This window comes from Echeneis naucrates, chromosome 23 (assembly GCF_900963305.1).
Source record: "Echeneis naucrates chromosome 23, fEcheNa1.1, whole genome shotgun sequence".
Taxonomy (NCBI): Eukaryota; Metazoa; Chordata; class Actinopteri; order Carangiformes; family Echeneidae; genus Echeneis; species Echeneis naucrates.
Genome location: NC_042533.1, coordinates 219,763 through 236,930, shown reverse-complemented (window position 1 = coordinate 236,930; position 17,168 = coordinate 219,763). Strand labels below are relative to the sequence as shown.

Below are 17,168 nucleotides of genomic sequence, written 5' to 3'. Positions count from 1 at the left end.
ACCGATTCATCACCTTTAAATGATGACGCATTTTCACATCGAAAACATGAATTGTTGACGTCACTGACTCAGGAAAAATTACAACACGTGGTCCAGGTTTAGGACCGGAGACCAGAGTATGGATGTTTATGGGGAACCTTTCAAAACAAAGGCGGGGGGGTTCACAATAAAAGCAACACAAGCTGAAACAACATGCTGCTGTTTTTCCATTGTGACGTCACAATGATGACGCCACAGGACAAACCCCTTTATTAACATGTTTGTTACTGTGTGTCAATAAAGATTCATTTGAAGAGAACAGCTTGAGCTCTGAGGATCAGAGACTGAAATGTTATTAATAGTTATTCATCAGATGGATGTGGTGGTATCTGTGTGTGTGTCACCCTCTGCTGGTATGTGTGATGGTTCATGTAAAGGATTTTCTAAGAAACTAGTTCAGGGCAGCAGGCCACAGAGTTCAAAGGTCACAAAGGGAAATACTTTTACTTTGACACTGTAACCACAGGAAGTGTGTCTGTTTGTCGGGGTCCCTGAAGCACAAACAGGCCTTGGGTCAGATCCATATAAGGAGTTTCCTGTTGAATGCTGTGACATCATGGCCCAGCCCATGTGACCAGCAGGTAAACATGGAGTGGTGACTCCAGAGTCATGTGATCCAAACAGTCGCCTCCTGGAGGCATCATGTGACTTCAGTGGAGACATCACATGATGAAAAACAAACAGCTCATGTCCCACATTATCTGTCCATGTGGTCCAGGTCGATCCTGGTTTAGGATCTCCACCATTCATGTGCTTTTATTTTTGGTGAACAGACAGAAAACTTCATTGACTTTGAGTCATCAGTGTTTTCGTGATCAGTTTGACCAAGTCCAGCACAACCCAGAACTCGGTCTCTGTCTCAGACTGTCGAGGGGGTCTTCCTCTGGACATCGAGGGCCCAGGTTATAACTTCTCAGTGGTTTTATTGTCAGACTTCATCTCCAGTAGAAGATATATTTATGGTTTTAAGTGAAGTTTTACATCTCTTCTTCTTTCTGGAGCTGATGTAAAAAAAAGAACTGTATGTCATAAACTTAATAATTAGGGAAATGTTGCATAGACAAAGCTAAATGTAGTCATTCAAACCCATTTTGTGACATCCAAAGTATCTGTAATAAGAAAGCTATGAAAACATATCACTTGTGCTCTTTTTTCCTCTGTATTTATTTAATAATCTACCCCCTGGCTGACGTTCAATTGTTTGTATGCATCTACATTAATAATGCAAAACTGCTTTTGTATTGAATATATTCCTGTCCATAAAGGCAAAAAAAAAAAAAAAAATCGGCGGTTCTCAAAAGAATCCGAGCCTCTCTGTTGTGATCTCACAAAATCCCAGAAGTCATTTTCTGAATTCAGACTGAGACCATGGAGACTTTCACTGGACCTGATTTAAAATCAGAGAGCACATTGGACTGCAGACAGGCTCCTGATGATGTCATCAGAACCCATATTGTTAATGTCAGATTAAAAGCCTGAACCTTCTGGCCCAGAGAGTTAAATCCTGAACCACGAGATCCAAAAACAGCTTCACCTCATTGTCTGAAGTTCACATTAACAGACATTTCAAACATGTCTGAGCAGAGAACCATGTGACCCGACTGATTGTGTTTTTAAAGTCAAGGTGTCCCACCTCAGACCTGAGCTGGATCTCCTCAGTCCACCTTAAAAGTCAAACAGCAACAGAGAGCTGATCCTTAACAGGAAGTATGCAGGCTGCTGAGGAATTAATAAAAAGCAGTGAGAGCAGGCTGTGTGTGTGTGTCTGTTTGAGCAAAGTTTCAGTCGAATTCCAGGAAATCTAGAGAACACACAAACAGGAAGAGGACGAAGTAAAGGGTTTGTTGAATAATAAAAGCAGAAAATGTCGCTCACGTGTTGTGTCAGTTACTTTAAACCGACGCAACATGTTTTCTTTCTGACTATCAATTAAATGATCGATTGATTTAATCCAAAATGATTGATTTCAGACAAAGCTTTTATTTTTGAAATGTCTGATTCTTTACTTTAAATGTAAATAGTAACAATCTGATGTTGTTCTTGTTTTCAAAATAATACTAAGATGAACATTTTCTCTTCACTGCTCTGACCTCTGACCTCTGAGACTGAGGACATGGGAACATCTGGGTCAGATGTAGGCGGAGTCAGGTGAGGACCTCCATCAGGACGGACGGGTGGACGTCAGCTGCCTGCAGACTCTGCAGCAGCCGTTGGACAGTGGCCGCCTTCCCCTCAGACCGCCGCCACTGGACCAGACCGGCCAGCGCCGCTCCATGAGCGTTGAGGACGTGGTCGGCCCGGCAGCGAAACAGAGCCTCGGTGGACAGACCCAGATCCATCAGCACCTCCTCCCACTGTGCACCGAGCCGCAGCGCCAGCCGGGACAGCTCCCGGTCCGAGGGGACCTTCCGGAGAACCGAGTCAGGAATCTGCAGGATGTCTGAGGAGGACACGAGTCACAACTTCCTCTGATGAATAAACTTGATTTAAACTGTCAGATGTTTCTGTCTCCTGTTTGAACCCACGTGAACCTCAGATCTGGACCAGCTCCTGGTTCACTTTGTAACTCTGGTCCAGGTCTGACAAGATTTAGTGAGGTGGATTTATATCCATTTCTGATCCGGATCGATGTGGTCTCACCTGTCGAGCCAGGTCCTGATCCAGGTGGATTCTGGAGCTCCAGCAGAAGTCTGTCCCGGACCCAGCTGAAGTCCTCCAGAGATCGCATGAAGGACTGGAAGGCCCGGGGCCCCCGGGTCGGGAGGAGGTCCAGCAGCTTCAGAGTTTTGAGTCTGTTGGTGGGCTGAGACTCGATGTCCTCCACCTGGTCCTGGGACAGGATGTCCTCCTGGAAAAGGACCGGGACGATGGTGTCACTGACTAGCAGCTCCCCGGACAGGAACACTCGGTGCTTCCGCAGAACCGCTTTGTGAACCGAGTCCATGTGGAGGATCCGGTGCCGAGTCTCCGTCAAACATTTTAATCATCTGACGGTAAAATGGTGTAAACGCTGGAACGGAAGAGCGCAAGGTGTTCGACTTTATTGTGTCCGACTGGTAACATGTTGGCGGAACCAATGTTACCGGAAATCAATATGAACGTTTTTACGTATATTCAATAGTATGTTACATATAAACATATATTATGTTTTAAATATATACAGTAGTTTTAAAACTAAATAGCTTTTTTTTTTAGTAATCTTTCATTTGACGAAGAAATTGTATCCCAGACTTACTGAAACACTAATTGAGTTGTTCTGATTAGTTTGAGGAGATATTTTAAACCATAAAATCTTTCAATGCAGTTTAGATGAGGTCTCTGCTTTTGAGTGTTTTTCTGTAAAAAAAAAAAAAAAAAAAAAAAAAAACTAAGGACAAATATACAATTCAAAATACAAACACTTAAATAATAAAGGAACAAAAACTCACTCACAGCCACTCACAAAGCTTCAGTGGATTCAGCTGCTTTCCACAAACTGAATTTTCTCCATCAGTCAGTGAGCATAATCAGGTCAAACTATTACAACAAAAATTAGGAAAAAAAATCTTCTTTGGACGATGACAGGAAGGTTATATTTATTTTATTCTTTACCGTGTTTTCTGTTTCCAGCATCAACTGCCCAGTCTGTTGTTAGAGGGAAAAGAACTTTTCCCAGTTTCCCAAAACATTTGATTGATTAAAAATGAATTGGTGTGCATAATAAGAAGATTATTTTCACGGTGAGTGAGCAGAGAGACATAAAGACAATAGTCGAGGAAAAGCTTCATATAAAATTTATTTCTCCTGTTTGGAGCTGATCGACATCACAGAGGCAGAACTGCAGGTCGACAGACTTCCTGTCTGAGCAGCTTCGTCACAGAAAGTACCAAAAACGCACAATCAATAAATATTAAAACAGTCATCACACCACGCACACATGTCCACGTCTTCATCCTCACTCGGAGCACAGCGAAGAAGTGACCCCTCCATCGATGATTCACCCCATGAGAGTAATACAAACAGAGCCGGTGATGGTGGGAGGGGTACAGTTCACACATAGTCAGCATCAAACCTGTGGACTAAAACACATGTGCAGTAACAAAGTCCCATATACCTGAGCGACTCACTCTCACTTGACTACCTGGCCCTGATTCAAACACCCTGAAGACGCTGGCCAATCACAAGCCTTCTCAGAGATGCAGTGTTTCCGTTGGCTCGTTCTGGTCCCCTCAGTGTCTCACTGATTTTCTTGTTAAATTATTAATGGCTGAAACGATTCATTTCCTGAGGAGCTGTCAGCGCCGATCTGATCTGATTGGTCCAGACTCACAGTGATACTCACAGCAGCAACGAAAGTCACAGCTGAGTGACGTGTGTTCACAGGAGAAGCCTCAGCGATGATTGGACGTGGGTCAAATTTTCATGGTCACAGGTCATCAGTCGGCCAATCAGACGTCAGGCAGAGAAAACGGTCCAGTAGATATGAATGTGACTTGGAGCTTTAATGTGAAAGGGCAACACCAGGTTTGACACCCTGCAGAGACCCTAATGTGTAAAACTCACTTCCTGAGATGGTAAGACAGATCCGCTGGGACTCCCCCAGCTGGACCCGCTGACCTGCCGGGGTCCAGTCGAGCAGGTGATGGGCGGGTCAGCGGGCAGACCGGCGCAGCACACCGGACTAGCTCCGCCCCCGCCTACACGTTGTAGACGTAGTCAGTCAGGTAGTTCTTCAGCCTGTTGGGTAGCGGCAGATCTTGGATCTGTTTCGCCCGCCTGTTGATGGCGATACGACACAGGTGCTGCAGCGATGGCGTGGCGGTGTACACCGGTTTGGTGAGCAGGAGCTGCACGGTTCCGTTGGGCAGCGCCGCCGAGGGCTGAGCGTTCGACAGCGCCTTGTCCCCGGTCCTGGACAGCATGACGTAGTGCTCCACCAGGTGTACCACGCTGTCAAACTGCTTCAGCTTCGGCTTCACCAAGACGACTGAGTCCAACTTGAATTTTCCGTGTTTGTACTCGATCCGCAGGTTGGTGGGGCCCGCCGATGTCATGGCGGAGATGGTGAACAGGTAGTTCCTCTGGGAGCTGTCCCGGACCAGGAAGGTGCCCTCAGAGGCGTCCTGAAGGATCTCTCTGGCCTCAGTGGCAGTCAAGCCGCCCCAGTACCAGCCTGGGACCAGAGACAGGAACCATCAGGATCTGCCTTCACAGTATACATATTTCTCAGCCTGGGCTCTCACCTGTGTTCTTGAGGTCTTTCATGGCTGAGGCGATGCGGTTCTCATCTGAATCCGAAGGCCTGGAGTTGTCGTCGGCCCGCCGATTGCTCTCGATGGTTTCTGTGGACTCGGAGGACTGGCAGGTCATTGGACAGATCCAACCTTCAGCCCGATCTTATGCCCAGAGCTCAGACATGGACCTGGTCTACAGCAGCCGGACCAGGGTGGACGAAGATACAGTTTGACCCCTGCACCCGGAAATGAAATAAACCAAACCAAAGCCTTCAGCATCATCATCACCATTATCTGGAGGACAGCAGTCACTTTAAAAACTCTGAACCAGATCAGAACACCGAAATATCCAGTCGAACCCCCCACACACACCCACCTGGGTCCGCTAACAGTTAGGCGCTAGCTGCTGACTGACACATGAAAGTCTGGACCCGGAGGTCGGCTCCTGGTCCTGGTCTGTCAGTCCGGAGACACAAAAGCACCAAACGCGATCCGTCCGCACGGACTGAAGACGGACCGGGACGGACCGGGATCAGCGGGTCCACTGAAACCCCCATAAACACCGAAGGAGCGTTTCCAGGAACTTTCCAGGAATCAGGTCACGTGGTCCAGGGAACTGAGATTTAAGGTGGACCGCACACACGCTGCAGTCTGAGTGACGTCAGTCACCGTCAGGCGGCAGCACTGAGTTGGATGCCCTGGGACGCCACCATAGAATAAGAAAAGCGCGCGGGCAGTTTGACTGTTTAACTTCCGGATTACTAACCGGCTCCGACTCTTCGGTGAGTTCGTGTCTTCAGCACAAACAAAGTTTATTGTTTGCGTATTAAATGGTTACACACTCGTTGATTTCTTATATGCCTCAGTTGTTTGTTTGTGTTAAAGACGGAAGCTATTGAAGGATTTTACCGGATTAATAAAATGTTCTCTGATTGACTGACGGTTTGATGTTGTTGTTGTGTTATCGTTGTCATCCATTATTAACACACGAAAACTGGCGGTGAGTGTGACAGTGAATATGAGCAGATGGTTGAAAACAGTAAACATTTAAAGCTTCTCTTCACAGAAATCTAAACGCTTAAAATAAAACGATGACTGGATGAAAACCAGTTTAATCTCAGGGGTAGGTGTAATGGACCTATGGCCTTTATGAAGGACACTTCTGATCCATGTCCTCCTGCCCATAGTGCTCCGGTCTCGGACCCGTGACGTGCTGGTCCACGGTGCTGCCCTCATGGAGTCCACAGAGAGCCGGTTCGCTCACCTGCTGCAGCCGATTCGAGAGCTCACCAAGAACTGGGAGATCGACGTGGCATCAGAGTTGAACGACTACCTGGAGGAGGTGCTGCTCTGCTACAGACGTCCCAGTTCTCCGTCAGAGAGCAGAACGCTCCTCTGACCTTCCTCTAACGTTCTCCGCCCGTCTGTTGCAGCTGGATGAAATGTGCATCACGTTTGATGGAGGAGAGACCAGACTGAACTTTGCAGAAGCGGCGCTGCTGATCCAGGGCTCGGCCTGCATCTACAGCAAGAAGGTACAGCAGAGAGAGCTGGGGGGCTGATCTGTGTGCAGCTGACTGATGTCTCGTGTTTCAGGTGGAGCTGCTGCACAACCTCGTCTACCAGACTCTGGAGTACATCAACGACAGGAACAAGAAGTAAGACCTCCCTCCGCCTCCAGTCCGGAGCAGCTAGAAGGTCTGAGATGTTCTGATGATGTTTCTCTGACAGACGCAGCAAACAGGCGGATACTCCGGAGGGCGACGCAGCAGTGAGCGCCCCCCATGCTGAAGAAGAAGCTCTGGTGAGAAACACACACAGGACACACCGACGCTGCAGAGATCATCCTGTCTGACTCCGTCCTCTTCATTATTTTAGTTCACTCCTCTGGATATCGACCCATCAGAGACGTCGAAGAGAGTCGACTCCAACACGGTGAGTTCACTGACAGCAGCTCATGGAGTTTAAGGAGGCGTCTCCTCCTGAGGGGTGTACTACCAGGCGAGATTAGAGCCTGAGCGAGCAATGCTGAGCCTAAAGCCAGACTTTCCCGTGTCACGAAGGTTACTCTCTTTTAAACTGGCCATATCACCGGGGTAACCATTATATCGGCTATATTACGCATTTATACGATCTGCAACTTTTTGCAGCACAAGGTGCAGAAGGAGTTGCTTTTAGCTCATCGCTCACCATTACCATAATCTGCTCCTCTTCGGTGAAATATGCGCCACGTAATTGGACAATTTCTCTGCGGAAATTGCGTCAAATGACGTCGAAACACCAATTTTTATGTGAACCCACACAGAATCTGCTGAGGACATCGTCGTGATACTCGTTATCTCTGCTTGGAGCTGTCGGCTTTGTTGAGCTTCCTTCGTAGTATACCCCTCTCTATGTTCACTCTGATTGTTGTTGTTTGTTTGGCTCAGACTGTGAATGTGGCTCCTCTTCCTCCTGAATCTCTGATTCCTCTTGAGAGTCATGAGAAGCACAAACTCCCCCTGATCAGGTCAGACGCGTCATCCTTTCAGAATAAAGGCACAACATCTGTTTGTACATGATAACACAGTGTGTGTCTCCTTGTGTACATCAGCCTGAAAGGAGAAGTTCTGTGCAGTCAGAAGGACTTCAGGATCAACCTGTTCTTCCCAGGACACGAGGATCTCATCCTGCTCACACTGGGATCAGGGTCCGAGTTAGTCCTGGATCCTGGACCTGCAGACTGTCTGCCGCAGCAGGAAGGTGATGACCGTGTGTGTGTGTGTGTGTGTGTGTGTGTGTGTGTGTGTGTGTGTGTGTGTGTGTGTGTGTGTGTGTGTGTGTGTGTGTGATTTCTCTCTCTCTCACCTCTCTGGCTCTGGTCACAGGTGACGCTGTAGTGGCTGATGGAGACGGTGGAGGTGACACCACTGAGAACTTCCTCCTGACCAATGAGAACAACATGGAGCTGGACCTGGAGCAGGAGGAGCATGTTGACAAGCAGCAGGTCTCATTTTCGGTTCCATCTGGTTATGGATCATGATCCTATGGCCTTTGTGTTTGAGCACAGATGCTGTCACACGAAAGAGACGTTTGACTTCTGTTGTTTCTGCAGTTTATTCATCCGTTTCATGATGCTTTTGTGTGCTCTTACTTAAGCTCTAAACACACACACACACACACACCCCCACCCCCAATTGTGTATCAGGCTCCAGGTGAAGGCAGGATGCTTAGAGAGAGACGACAGATGGAGCCAGACCACCACAGGAAGGAGGAGACGCTGCCAGCTGTACGTCACCTCACCAGCTCAGTTATTCACGTTAAACATTTTGTTGTCCTGAACTCAGTACTGAAATAGGTTCTAAGGTTTAAAACAGATCCATCCAATGCTGTCAAGACACTCAGACAAGTCTTTTGCTGTTGAAGTTCAGAGTTTGTTCTTCACATTTTCATCAAGTTCCAGCTTTTCCTCTAAATGTTATTGTGACCTTTCTCAAAATGCTGATGATGCTGCTGGTACTTTTTTATTGTGAAATAATAATATAGATCAGTTTGATAGTTAATTGATCAGGTTTCTAGGTCACCTGATCTGTGTCTCTCTGCTCAGGTCAACGTGTGGACATTTCATGACCCGTACTCCATCCTGGGCGAGGACAGACCCTTCAGACCAGGTGACCATCCAGACTCAGGTGTCTCTCAGGTGACTCAGGAATTTATGGTTCTCAGTGTTGACGCCTTGTATCTCTGCAGGAAAATCTTACAAGGTCCCTGAGGGTCTGGATGATGGGGGGAAGAGGAAGAGGAAGCGTCCGTCGCCGCTGCAGGACTTCAGGAGCTGGTTCAGAGGGACCTGTGAGGCTCATGTGGTCATGTGTTTGGTCAGTTCCTGAGGTTCACCTGAGATACTGACAGTTTCTCTTTCTGTGTTACAGATGATCCTCCAGAGCACAAACTGAAACATGGACCCAAGTTCACAGGTCTGCTCCTCTTCATCACCATCACAGTAACATTACATCCTTTTGTGTCTTTTGCTCTTTGGTTGTGTTGATGTTTTGACATGTGTTTTTAAAACTTCACAAAAACAATCATCGTCATCATTACATTCTCTGGACTTTTAAAATATAAAACAAAATTCAAATGAGACAAACAGTTACTTCAGATCAGACTGGTGGTTACAACAATCAAGAACAAAAACGGCCTGCATTACAGACCTGAACTACATTTACCTGAGCAGCATGAAGGACAGACTGAGGATGAGGAAGAGGATCCACAGGAAGGAGGTCAGCTGATGTGACCAAGCTTTATTTTCACTTGCTCCATTTCTACGTTCACTCTGAAAGCTGGTGATGCGTTTTGTGATGTCATTCAGGGCAGGGTGGTTTCTGATGAGGAGCTGAGGAGGACCTTCCTGGAGTGGGAGGGGGCGGGGCAGCAGGAGGAGGAGCCTGTGGATGGTTTCAGACACCCTGACCTGCTGGGTAAAGCTCCTGTCTGTTTTCAGCCTTCAGTCCTGGACCAACCTGAAATCTTTCAGCTCCATTCACTGTCAGAATTTATTCAAATATTTTCACAGGTGGAGATGACGATATCTCAGACAACGAACAGGAAGTGTTTCCTGATGACGTTCCAGCTGAGTTTGGAGATGATGTCATAACAGCAGGTAAAACACCTGAGACTGACTGAGGTTGGAATTTCACCTGATTCTGATTCAATGTGAATGTTTAAATGAAGTATTACATTAAAATAACGAGATGAGGAGATAATGATAGTTTTCTGCTATCAGACCTTTAACCTCTTCAGATTCCTGTTCAGCATTGTGGCATCATAGACATTTTCTTTCATTCGTTGTCTCTGGTGTGTTTGTGCAGACACTCGGAGAGACGAGCTGAGTTATGAAGATCTGGTGAAGCTGCGTGTGGTTCGTCGTCATCATCTTCCTTCAATGACATCACAATGTTCACTGTGACATCAGATGAGTTCCAACCTGGTTGTACTTGAATTCTGATGTGTTGTGTCTGTTGCTGCCTCAGGAGCAGCTGGTGGTGAACTGTCGGGGCTATACTCAGGAAACTGCTCTCTCCCGACGGGTCAAAGACTGGGAGGACAAGATCCGACCTGAACTAGTTCTGCAGGTAAACCCACTGGAAACCAGTTCAGGCTGCGGCCTCAGACTGTGATATCTGCCATCCTGTCACCTGGTGCCTCTGGTTTCTTTCAGGAGGACCAGGCAGCCTTTGACATCCACGACTACGGAGACCGGATTGTTGACACGCTGAACCGTGTTGGGAACCGCAGGCCTTTCTCATCTGTAGTTTACGGTCTGGACAACTTTGAGGCCTGTAAATATCTGCTGGCTTCACTGCAGCTGGTAAATCCTGCACACTGAAGTTTACACAACACAACCAACACATGACACTTTCTGACCAACTTCCTGTCTGCTCTCAGGCCAACGACTACACAGTGGAGATCGACAGCGCTGACGGTCTGGAGGAGAGTCTGGACTCCATGGGCCTGACCCTGCTCAGCACTCACAGAGCCACAGACCGGTTCAAAACTCTGACGACTTCCACCTGTGACCGGCTGAAGTCACATCATGGGTCGGCTTGACATCATTGTGACATCACACTGAGGTTTAGGTGTTGAATATCTCTCTCTCTGAGACTGGACCAGTTGTTGCATCATGAATTAATATGTTTCCCATTGATCCCTTTTTAAAAATGAACATTTTCTATAAATAAATAAAAATAAAATGTTAAACTGATCATTTATTGCTTGTTACAAATAGATTTCTTTCACTGTGATGTGTGGCACCAAAATGCACATCAGATTTTATTAATCATTGATTATTGAAATTGAAACATTTCCTGAGATTTGTTTTTAAACTCTTAGACTCCACATGAGCCACTGAGTAATGTTTGACAGTCAAAGATTGATTGGTCGATTTATCAGACTGTTGTTCTGTGGACCAGGATCAGGACCTTGAGGGTTATGCTGGACCAGGTCTTCATGTTAGTTAATTCATGCAAACATAAAAAAAAAAAAAAAAAAAAGGCTTCAGAAAGCAAATTCCAAATTTGCTTAGCTCTTTAATGGTGCTGTTTGTTTTGTTCAACAAAAGGCGTCCAGGAGCTGCCTCAGTTTTTATTGTCCCCATGTTTTAGGACTCAGAGTCGGATGTAGTTCTGGATCTGGTTCCTGACGCTCTCTGCGATCTGGTTGTGGTCCTTTGTCCTGTTATAATAGTCCAGAAACAATCCGTCGGGACTGATGAGGTAGATCAGGATGGTGTGATCCACAATGTAGTCTCCATCCTCGTCTTTGGGTCCCGCGTTGGCATACACTCTGTAGTCCTTTCCTGCTTGTTTCACCTCCTCAGATGTCCCCGTCAGTCCGATCAGACGGGGGTGGAAGTCTTTGACGTACTGGGCCATCGCCGCCACGTCATCTCTCTCCGGGTCCACGGTGATGAAGACAGGCTGGATGGGTGGCAGCGAGGGGTCTTCGTCCAGAGCTGAGACCACAGCGCTCAGTTTGTCCAGCTCCTCAGGGCAGATGTCTGGACAGTGTGTGAAGCCAAAGTAGAGGAGCACCCAGCTGCCCAGGAAGTCCTGCTTTGTCCTGCGCTGCCCTGTGTGGTCCTGGAGGCTGAAGGTGCCCTGACCCAACGCCACCCGCTGCAGCTGCTGGATCCTTTTCTGATGCAACTTCTGCTGCTTCTCCAAGTGCAAGAATGACCACGCAGCCAGCACGCCGCCGCCCAACAGAAGCATCACCAACACTCGAGTTCTCAGCTTCAGCTTGGCTGCAGGAACAGACGAGTTCGGACCCTGAGACAGGAAACGCAGCTGAAGAGGAGGAAGAGGAGGAGGAACAGGAGCAAGACGTCTGATATGAGAGCGAGGAAGAGCCCTAAACACTCTTCCTCCTCCACACCGTCTACTCACAAGTAACCACAACCCAGACATCTGCTACTCACAGCGTCCTGCAACACAAACACACGAGCTGAGGTGAGATCAGGGAGAGGACGTGTGCACATCCTCCAACAGGCCTTTCAAAGATTTAATCATCAATAATCAGTCAACGATCAACAGACTACAGGTGTTACTGATTTAGAGGAATGTAACAACAAATCCGATGATTTCTTTAGTTTGTTTTCATTATTCTACGTTCAGCCCCGTTAGCTGTTAGCTCACCTCTAGCCGCTGACGTTAAGAGTGCTCACCAGACTGTCGGTGTGTCCGGACCGGGACTGTCAGTCTGCCGGTTGTGAAACGCTTCAACCGTATTCACATAAATCCGGTTCAGTTCGCGATGATTCGACAAAATAAATTGTTTATTTTGGCTGTTAAAAAAAAAAAAAAAAAAAAAAAACACTTTTTTTAAGTAAAGAAAGTCGGAAATAAATATAAATGTAGAGTAATTTTTATTGTTCTTTTTTCTGTTGTTTTTCTTCTGTTCAGTTTTTAGTCCGCAGATTCGTTCGTGCAAGTGGCGAATAGCGGCCAAACAAGCCCCTCCCACACTGATTTTGATTGGTTTAAACGTTAAAAATAAAAAGTGTTTCCTGTTTCTTTTTCAAAATAGATGTCACTTGTCACTGTTACCAACTAAACGGCAAATGTTTTAATTTACTAAACTTAATAAATAAATATAACTGATCAGACAGGACACGACACATTCAGGAAGTTAAAGCTCTCTCGCCCTTCTCTCCTGCTCTGCTGGGATCCGCCTGATTTATTAATGAGCTCTGAAGGAAATCAGGTCACACCTCACTGCAAAGTCAGACACAGCTGAGTGTGTTTACACTTTGTTCTTTTATTTTGTGTGCTCTTTTGTTGTGTTTATATCCTTCCAATTCTATTTTTCTTTTATTCTGGTGTATCTTCAACATATTAAGAAAAAAATTTTACTTTATTTATCCCCTGTATGGAAAATCAATTGTTACAGCAGCAACCACAGGTATAAAAAGAAATACAAGAATAGAAGAAACAAGGGGTAGAAGTACTAGAAAAAAATCATAAAGTGACAGTGACAGCCAAGTAGTACAAAAAATATTGATTATAACGCCTGATTAGAAATTTAGACTCTGCTCCAAATAAAGGATTTTCCTTCTTTCCATTAAATGTATTTATTACAATATGTTTCATCCCTGCAGTCTTTTTGTGATGTGATGTCAGACTCCCCTAAACTGGTTAGGGGAGACAGACATTTCTTAACCTTGACTTCCTGCCTCACTCCCTCAGTGGCTCCGCCCCCCAGTAAGTGCTAAATGTATGGGTAGTTTAATAATCTATCTTTAACTTTAGCCTCGAATAAAACTCAAGCTAAGTTGTTTCAGCTAATAATGAACCTTTATTTTAAGTTTCAGTTCAACTGTAGCTAAAGTTAGCTTTTTTTGTTTCTGGTATTAGCAGCCCCGGACTGTCATTTTATGCCTGAAGACCACGACAAGTGCTGAAACCTCTGGAGGAGAAGGTCACTCGGCTCCACGTTGCTCTTTAACATCTTCTCATGTCTCTGCAGTGAAACCTAGTCAGGTGGCCCTTAACCCTTTCTGTCCTCATCCTGTCATCCTCATCCAGGCAGGAATTGTGTTGCCTAGCAACCAGTCAGTCGGGTGTCGGATTTTGCTGCATCTCCATTTTTATCTTTGGGATGTTTGTGAAGCTCTCGCAGTGTGTTTGTGTTACCTGGCGTGAGCTGATGCAGTAGGTTCTCAGTCAACATGGAGTCATTCATTAGTCAGAGGTAAACAACAGCATATTTTAGGTTATAAAGTTTAGTCCAGTCTACACTCACTGAAGCGATTGATTTAGAAAAAAAATATAATTAGAAAATAGTTCCATGATAAATGAATGAATGAAAATTGTTGTTAACATTACAAACCAGCTGGTGTTATTAAGGGGTTAATGTTCATCTTTCAGTCAGGTCTGTGTTTGTAGCCTGGACACGTTTCTGCGTCACCGAGCCGAGCCGAGCCGAGCCGAGCCGAGCCGAGGGGGAAGAGGAGGGGGGGCTGCAGCTGCTGAGCCCACACAGAGGAAACTGAGCTGCAGCAGCATCAGGTAAATATTCTGTCTGTGTGTGTGCAGCGCTGATGTTTAACCAGAGAAGGTCATCAGAAGGAGAGACCAACAGCTGATTCGGCTTTACACGGTTAGCCTGTTAGCTACGTTAGCAAAGGGTACTTTAATTTGAAGGTTGACGTTCAATCTGTTTTTATCATTATCCGAAAAATGCCACCGACATTCAGCAAAAAAATCTTTCACTGAACAAACTCAGCGAGTCCAAAAGCTTCGACAGAAAAGAAGCAGCTGATCCGTTCCTTTCCCAGTGATGTCATGATGATGTCATTTTGACTGCGATACTGAAGGAAACAGATTTCTGTGTGAAGTTCTGCAGCCGGTTCTACTTCTCGGGAGTTTTATTGTGGAGGGACATCAGGATTGATGGCATCATCAGGAAGTGATGTCACTCTGACGCAGATGGCTTGCATGGTTTCCATGGAAACGTGCAAGTACAAAAAGATGGAATCAGTGTGACGTACAGTAACTTCCTGTAGTTTTGAAATCGCCTCTGACCTCTGACCCCAACCCTCCTCCCTCCTGGTTGTGAATAAATCTGAGCAGCAGCTTTAACTTGTTACCGTCTGTTGACCGCCCCCCGCCCCCCCGGGTTCTCTTCAGGCTCCAGGATGGCGGGGCTTCAGCAGCTTATTCTTCCTGAACTGTGAGGAGGTTTCCATCTGCCCCGCCACGCCCAGCATCCATCAGGTGACAACATGGATGGACTCAGGCTGCCGCCCGTCATCGAGGAAGTTGATCCATCAGGTCTGTGATGTTTCATCACCATCATCATCATCATCAGAATTTAATGTTTCAGGACAGAACAAAAAACAGGAGGGAAAACTCAACAAAGGGATGATTTCAAAATAAAACGGTTCTGTTTTGATCATGTGACCTTGTTTCAGCGAATTAACTGCTGCGCTTCCTCATCACCAGCAGGTGGAGCCACGGGACTGAGTCCTCAGGATGAGGAAGACTAACAGGTCTCCTGTCCATCCACAGACGAGCTCTGTGAGCTGAAGTTGGACCATCAAACTTTGACCGACAAAGAGAAGGAGTCTCTGGAGGACAAAGATGGGCCAGGGGGAGACAGAGAGAAAGGACAGCAGGAGGAGAAGGAGGAGAAGGAGGAGGATGAAGAAGAGGAGCTGGAAGATCTGAGAGCTCAGGTGTTACAGCTGCTGCTGGAGCTGGAGGAGACAAGAGAGGCATCCCAGAGACACGAGGACAATGTCCTGGAACTGCAGGGTCTGAGACTCCAGACCACATGGATCAGTCTAATTTCTGTAGTCACATTGAAGACAACGTTTATTTGATGTTTTTCCCTCCAGGTCTGTTGGAGGACGAGCGGCTGGCGAGCACCAACCAGGCCGAGACCTTCACCAGGCAGATACAGAGACTTCAGGGTACCTTTATTGCAGGCTGGGGCTTTCAGAACATCCATAGTCATCATATAAAATACTTGTACAAACATCTTTTTGACATAACTTAGCTCCGCCTCTCTAACCCTGACTCCTCTCCCTGCAGCCCAGCTCCGGTCGGTCCAGGAGGAGATGGACAGTCTGGAGGAGGAGAAGGAGAGCGAGCTGGAGGAGGTGCAGGAGGAGCTGCGCTCCGCCCAGGAGGAAGTGCTGGTGCTGCAGCAGGCAGCTGAGGAGGCAGCAGCCGAGAGGGAGAACGACATCGCCTCCCTGCAGGAGGAGCTGTGTCGGCTGAGGGTGGAGCTACAGCGGCTCCACGCAACGGCACAGGAATACGAGCTGGAGGTCACTACCCTGAGGGCGGAGATCAGCATGAAGACCTGGCAGTCGCACACACAGGGTGAGAAAGGGACCTGACCGACCCCCCCCTGCCCCAAAGGGGTGCCATCTGCCTGTAAATGACCAGGATGTGTGTGTCTGTGTGTGTGTGTGTGTCCAGGTGAGGTCGAGCTAAAGGACGAGCTTGTCTCTCTGACAAACGAATGTCAGTTTCTTACCAACGACAACAAAGATCTGAGCAACAAAGTGCAGCAATTGCAGCGGCAACAAGACATGTGAGTGGTTGATCAAGATGTCAGTCAAACAGCCCTTCATGTAGGCGTGGTCATGACCGCCATGATTCGGAATATTTTCTGATGACTTACTGCTGAACAGGTGTGATGATGTGTACCTGGCAGTCAGAGCCAAGGGCGACACTGAGTGTGAGCAGGAGGACAAGGCGAAGGTGGACGCCTATATCACTTTGTCCGTGGCTACTGCTGGACACCAGAATCCCCCTCCGGAGGATCTGGACTCGTCTGGGGTCCAGGTCTGCAGCTCCGAGCTGAGCGTCCTGAAGGTCCAGCTGAGAGAGGCCGAGGAGGCAGCCCAGACGGTCCAGAGACAGGTAACAGGTGTGATGACGTAACGTGGTGCTCTCTGTTGGACGGATGAAGTAAAAGTTTGGTCCTCTCAGTGTGACGCCCTGAAGGATGAGCTGGTGGCGCTGCAGCGGCTGTACGACGGCAGCCGGAGGGAGTGGGCGGTGCTGGAGCTGGAGCTGCAGCGCTGCAAGGCCGAGCTGCAGCTGGTGGAGGGCAGCAACTCCCAGGTGAGAGGTCAGGTCAAAGGTTTTACTTCCTGTTTCTTCACGGACACGTCAGCACATAAGTGAGAGTCAGAGACCTGAACGAGGACTTCTGTCTTTCCCTCTGACTGTTTCTGTCTTTTCTGTCCCCCCCCGCCCCCCCACTCTCTCTCTCTCTCTCTCTCTCCCTCCCTCCCTCCCTCCCTCCCTCTCTCTCTCTCTTTCCCTCCCTCCCTCCCTCACTCTCTCTGTCTCTCTCTCTCTCTCTCTCTCCTCTTCTCTCTCCTCTTTCTCTCTCCTTCCTCTCTCTCTCTCCTCTCTCTCT

General features: G+C 47.3%; 5 protein-coding genes across 11 annotated transcripts in view; 2 read left to right on the top strand and 3 right to left on the bottom strand.

Annotated features, from left to right (window-relative positions):
* Window positions 1–221: 221 nt before the first annotated feature.
* cradd (CARD and death domain containing adaptor protein) lies at window positions 222–3,072 on the bottom strand. Of its 5 annotated transcripts, XR_003840411.1 has the most exons (4): window positions 2,680–3,072; window positions 2,137–2,479; window positions 1,673–1,840; window positions 222–1,040 (listed from the first exon to the last, which is right to left on the bottom strand). XR_003840411.1 is itself a non-coding variant. In XM_029494676.1 (3 exons), exons 1-2 carry the CDS (start codon window positions 2,981–2,983, stop codon window positions 2,184–2,186), a joined length of 600 nt encoding a protein of 199 aa, XP_029350536.1. In that variant the 5' UTR covers window positions 2,984–3,072; the 3' UTR covers window positions 228–1,040; window positions 2,137–2,183. The 5 variants fall into 5 exon arrangements, 4 of the variants coding, with proteins under 4 accessions (XP_029350536.1, XP_029350534.1, XP_029350535.1 ...); XM_029494676.1 differs by lacking the exon at window positions 1,673–1,840 and having other exon boundaries at window positions 228–1,040; XM_029494674.1 differs by lacking the exon at window positions 222–1,040 and having other exon boundaries at window positions 1,049–1,840.
* A 724-nt stretch (window positions 3,073–3,796) lies between these two features.
* Window positions 3,797–5,846, bottom strand: socs2 (suppressor of cytokine signaling 2). Its single transcript, XM_029495256.1, has 3 exons — window positions 5,629–5,846; window positions 5,262–5,488; window positions 3,797–5,191 (listed from the first exon to the last, which is right to left on the bottom strand). The coding sequence occupies exons 2-3, from the start codon at window positions 5,386–5,388 to the stop codon at window positions 4,716–4,718; spliced, it is 603 nt and encodes a 200-aa protein (XP_029351116.1). The 5' UTR covers window positions 5,389–5,488; window positions 5,629–5,846; the 3' UTR covers window positions 3,797–4,715.
* On the top strand, window positions 4,730–10,978 carry ncaph2 (non-SMC condensin II complex, subunit H2). Its single transcript, XM_029495253.1, has 20 exons — window positions 4,730–6,034; window positions 6,440–6,594; window positions 6,686–6,787; window positions 6,849–6,910; window positions 6,984–7,056; window positions 7,131–7,187; window positions 7,682–7,761; window positions 7,846–7,994; window positions 8,120–8,238; window positions 8,440–8,520; window positions 8,839–8,902; window positions 8,982–9,083; window positions 9,164–9,208; window positions 9,441–9,511; window positions 9,601–9,709; window positions 9,805–9,891; window positions 10,100–10,149; window positions 10,262–10,363; window positions 10,450–10,599; window positions 10,677–10,978. The coding sequence occupies exons 2-20, from the start codon at window positions 6,487–6,489 to the stop codon at window positions 10,836–10,838; spliced, it is 1,773 nt and encodes a 590-aa protein (XP_029351113.1). The 5' UTR covers window positions 4,730–6,034; window positions 6,440–6,486; the 3' UTR covers window positions 10,839–10,978.
* Window positions 10,967–12,501, bottom strand: sco2 (synthesis of cytochrome C oxidase 2). Of its 2 annotated transcripts, none has more exons than XM_029495255.1 (2): window positions 12,454–12,487; window positions 10,967–12,213 (listed from the first exon to the last, which is right to left on the bottom strand). In XM_029495255.1, the coding sequence occupies exon 2, from the start codon at window positions 12,194–12,196 to the stop codon at window positions 11,396–11,398; it is 801 nt and encodes a 266-aa protein (XP_029351115.1). In that variant the 5' UTR covers window positions 12,197–12,213; window positions 12,454–12,487; the 3' UTR covers window positions 10,967–11,395. The 2 variants fall into 2 exon arrangements, with proteins under 2 accessions (XP_029351115.1, XP_029351114.1); XM_029495254.1 differs by having other exon boundaries at window positions 10,968–12,213; window positions 12,425–12,501.
* A 1,769-nt stretch (window positions 12,502–14,270) lies between these two features.
* Window positions 14,271–17,168, top strand: part of LOC115037063 (coiled-coil domain-containing protein 136-like) — a 6,032-nt gene continuing 3,134 nt past the window's right edge. For both annotated transcript variants that reach the window (XM_029495529.1, XM_029495528.1), the window contains exons 1-8: window positions 14,271–14,296; window positions 14,918–15,061; window positions 15,299–15,544; window positions 15,628–15,702; window positions 15,824–16,117; window positions 16,217–16,331; window positions 16,432–16,663; window positions 16,733–16,867. In XM_029495529.1, the coding sequence (XP_029351389.1) occupies window positions 15,013–15,061; window positions 15,299–15,544; window positions 15,628–15,702; window positions 15,824–16,117; window positions 16,217–16,331; window positions 16,432–16,663; window positions 16,733–16,867 (1,146 nt within the window). In that variant the 5' untranslated portion in view covers window positions 14,271–14,296; window positions 14,918–15,012. The remainder of the gene's footprint in view (window positions 14,297–14,917; window positions 15,062–15,298; window positions 15,545–15,627; window positions 15,703–15,823; window positions 16,118–16,216; window positions 16,332–16,431; window positions 16,664–16,732; window positions 16,868–17,168) is intronic.

Coding starts and splice junctions, on each gene's coding strand:
- cradd (XM_029494676.1), bottom strand. CDS start 2,983: ATGGACTCGGTTCACAAAGCGGTTCTGCGGAAGCACCGAGTGTTCCTG. Junction 2,480..2,679: donor ATCAGGACCTGGCTCGACAG/GTGAGACCACAT, acceptor TGTCCTCCTCAG/ACATCCTGCAGATTCCTGAC.
- socs2 (XM_029495256.1), bottom strand. CDS start 5,388: ATGACCTGCCAGTCCTCCGAGTCCACAGAAACCATCGAGAGCAATCGG. Junction 5,192..5,261: donor GAAAGACCTCAAGAACACAG/GTGAGAGCCCAG, acceptor CTCTGGTCCCAG/GCTGGTACTGGGGCGGCTTG.
- ncaph2 (XM_029495253.1), top strand. CDS start 6,487: ATGGAGTCCACAGAGAGCCGGTTCGCTCACCTGCTGCAGCCGATTCGA. Junction 6,788..6,848: donor CCTGCATCTACAGCAAGAAG/GTACAGCAGAGA, acceptor CTCGTGTTTCAG/GTGGAGCTGCTGCACAACCT. Junction 10,364..10,449: donor GACCTGAACTAGTTCTGCAG/GTAAACCCACTG, acceptor GGTTTCTTTCAG/GAGGACCAGGCAGCCTTTGA.
- sco2 (XM_029495254.1), bottom strand. CDS start 12,196: ATGTCTGGGTTGTGGTTACTTGTGAGTAGACGGTGTGGAGGAGGAAGA.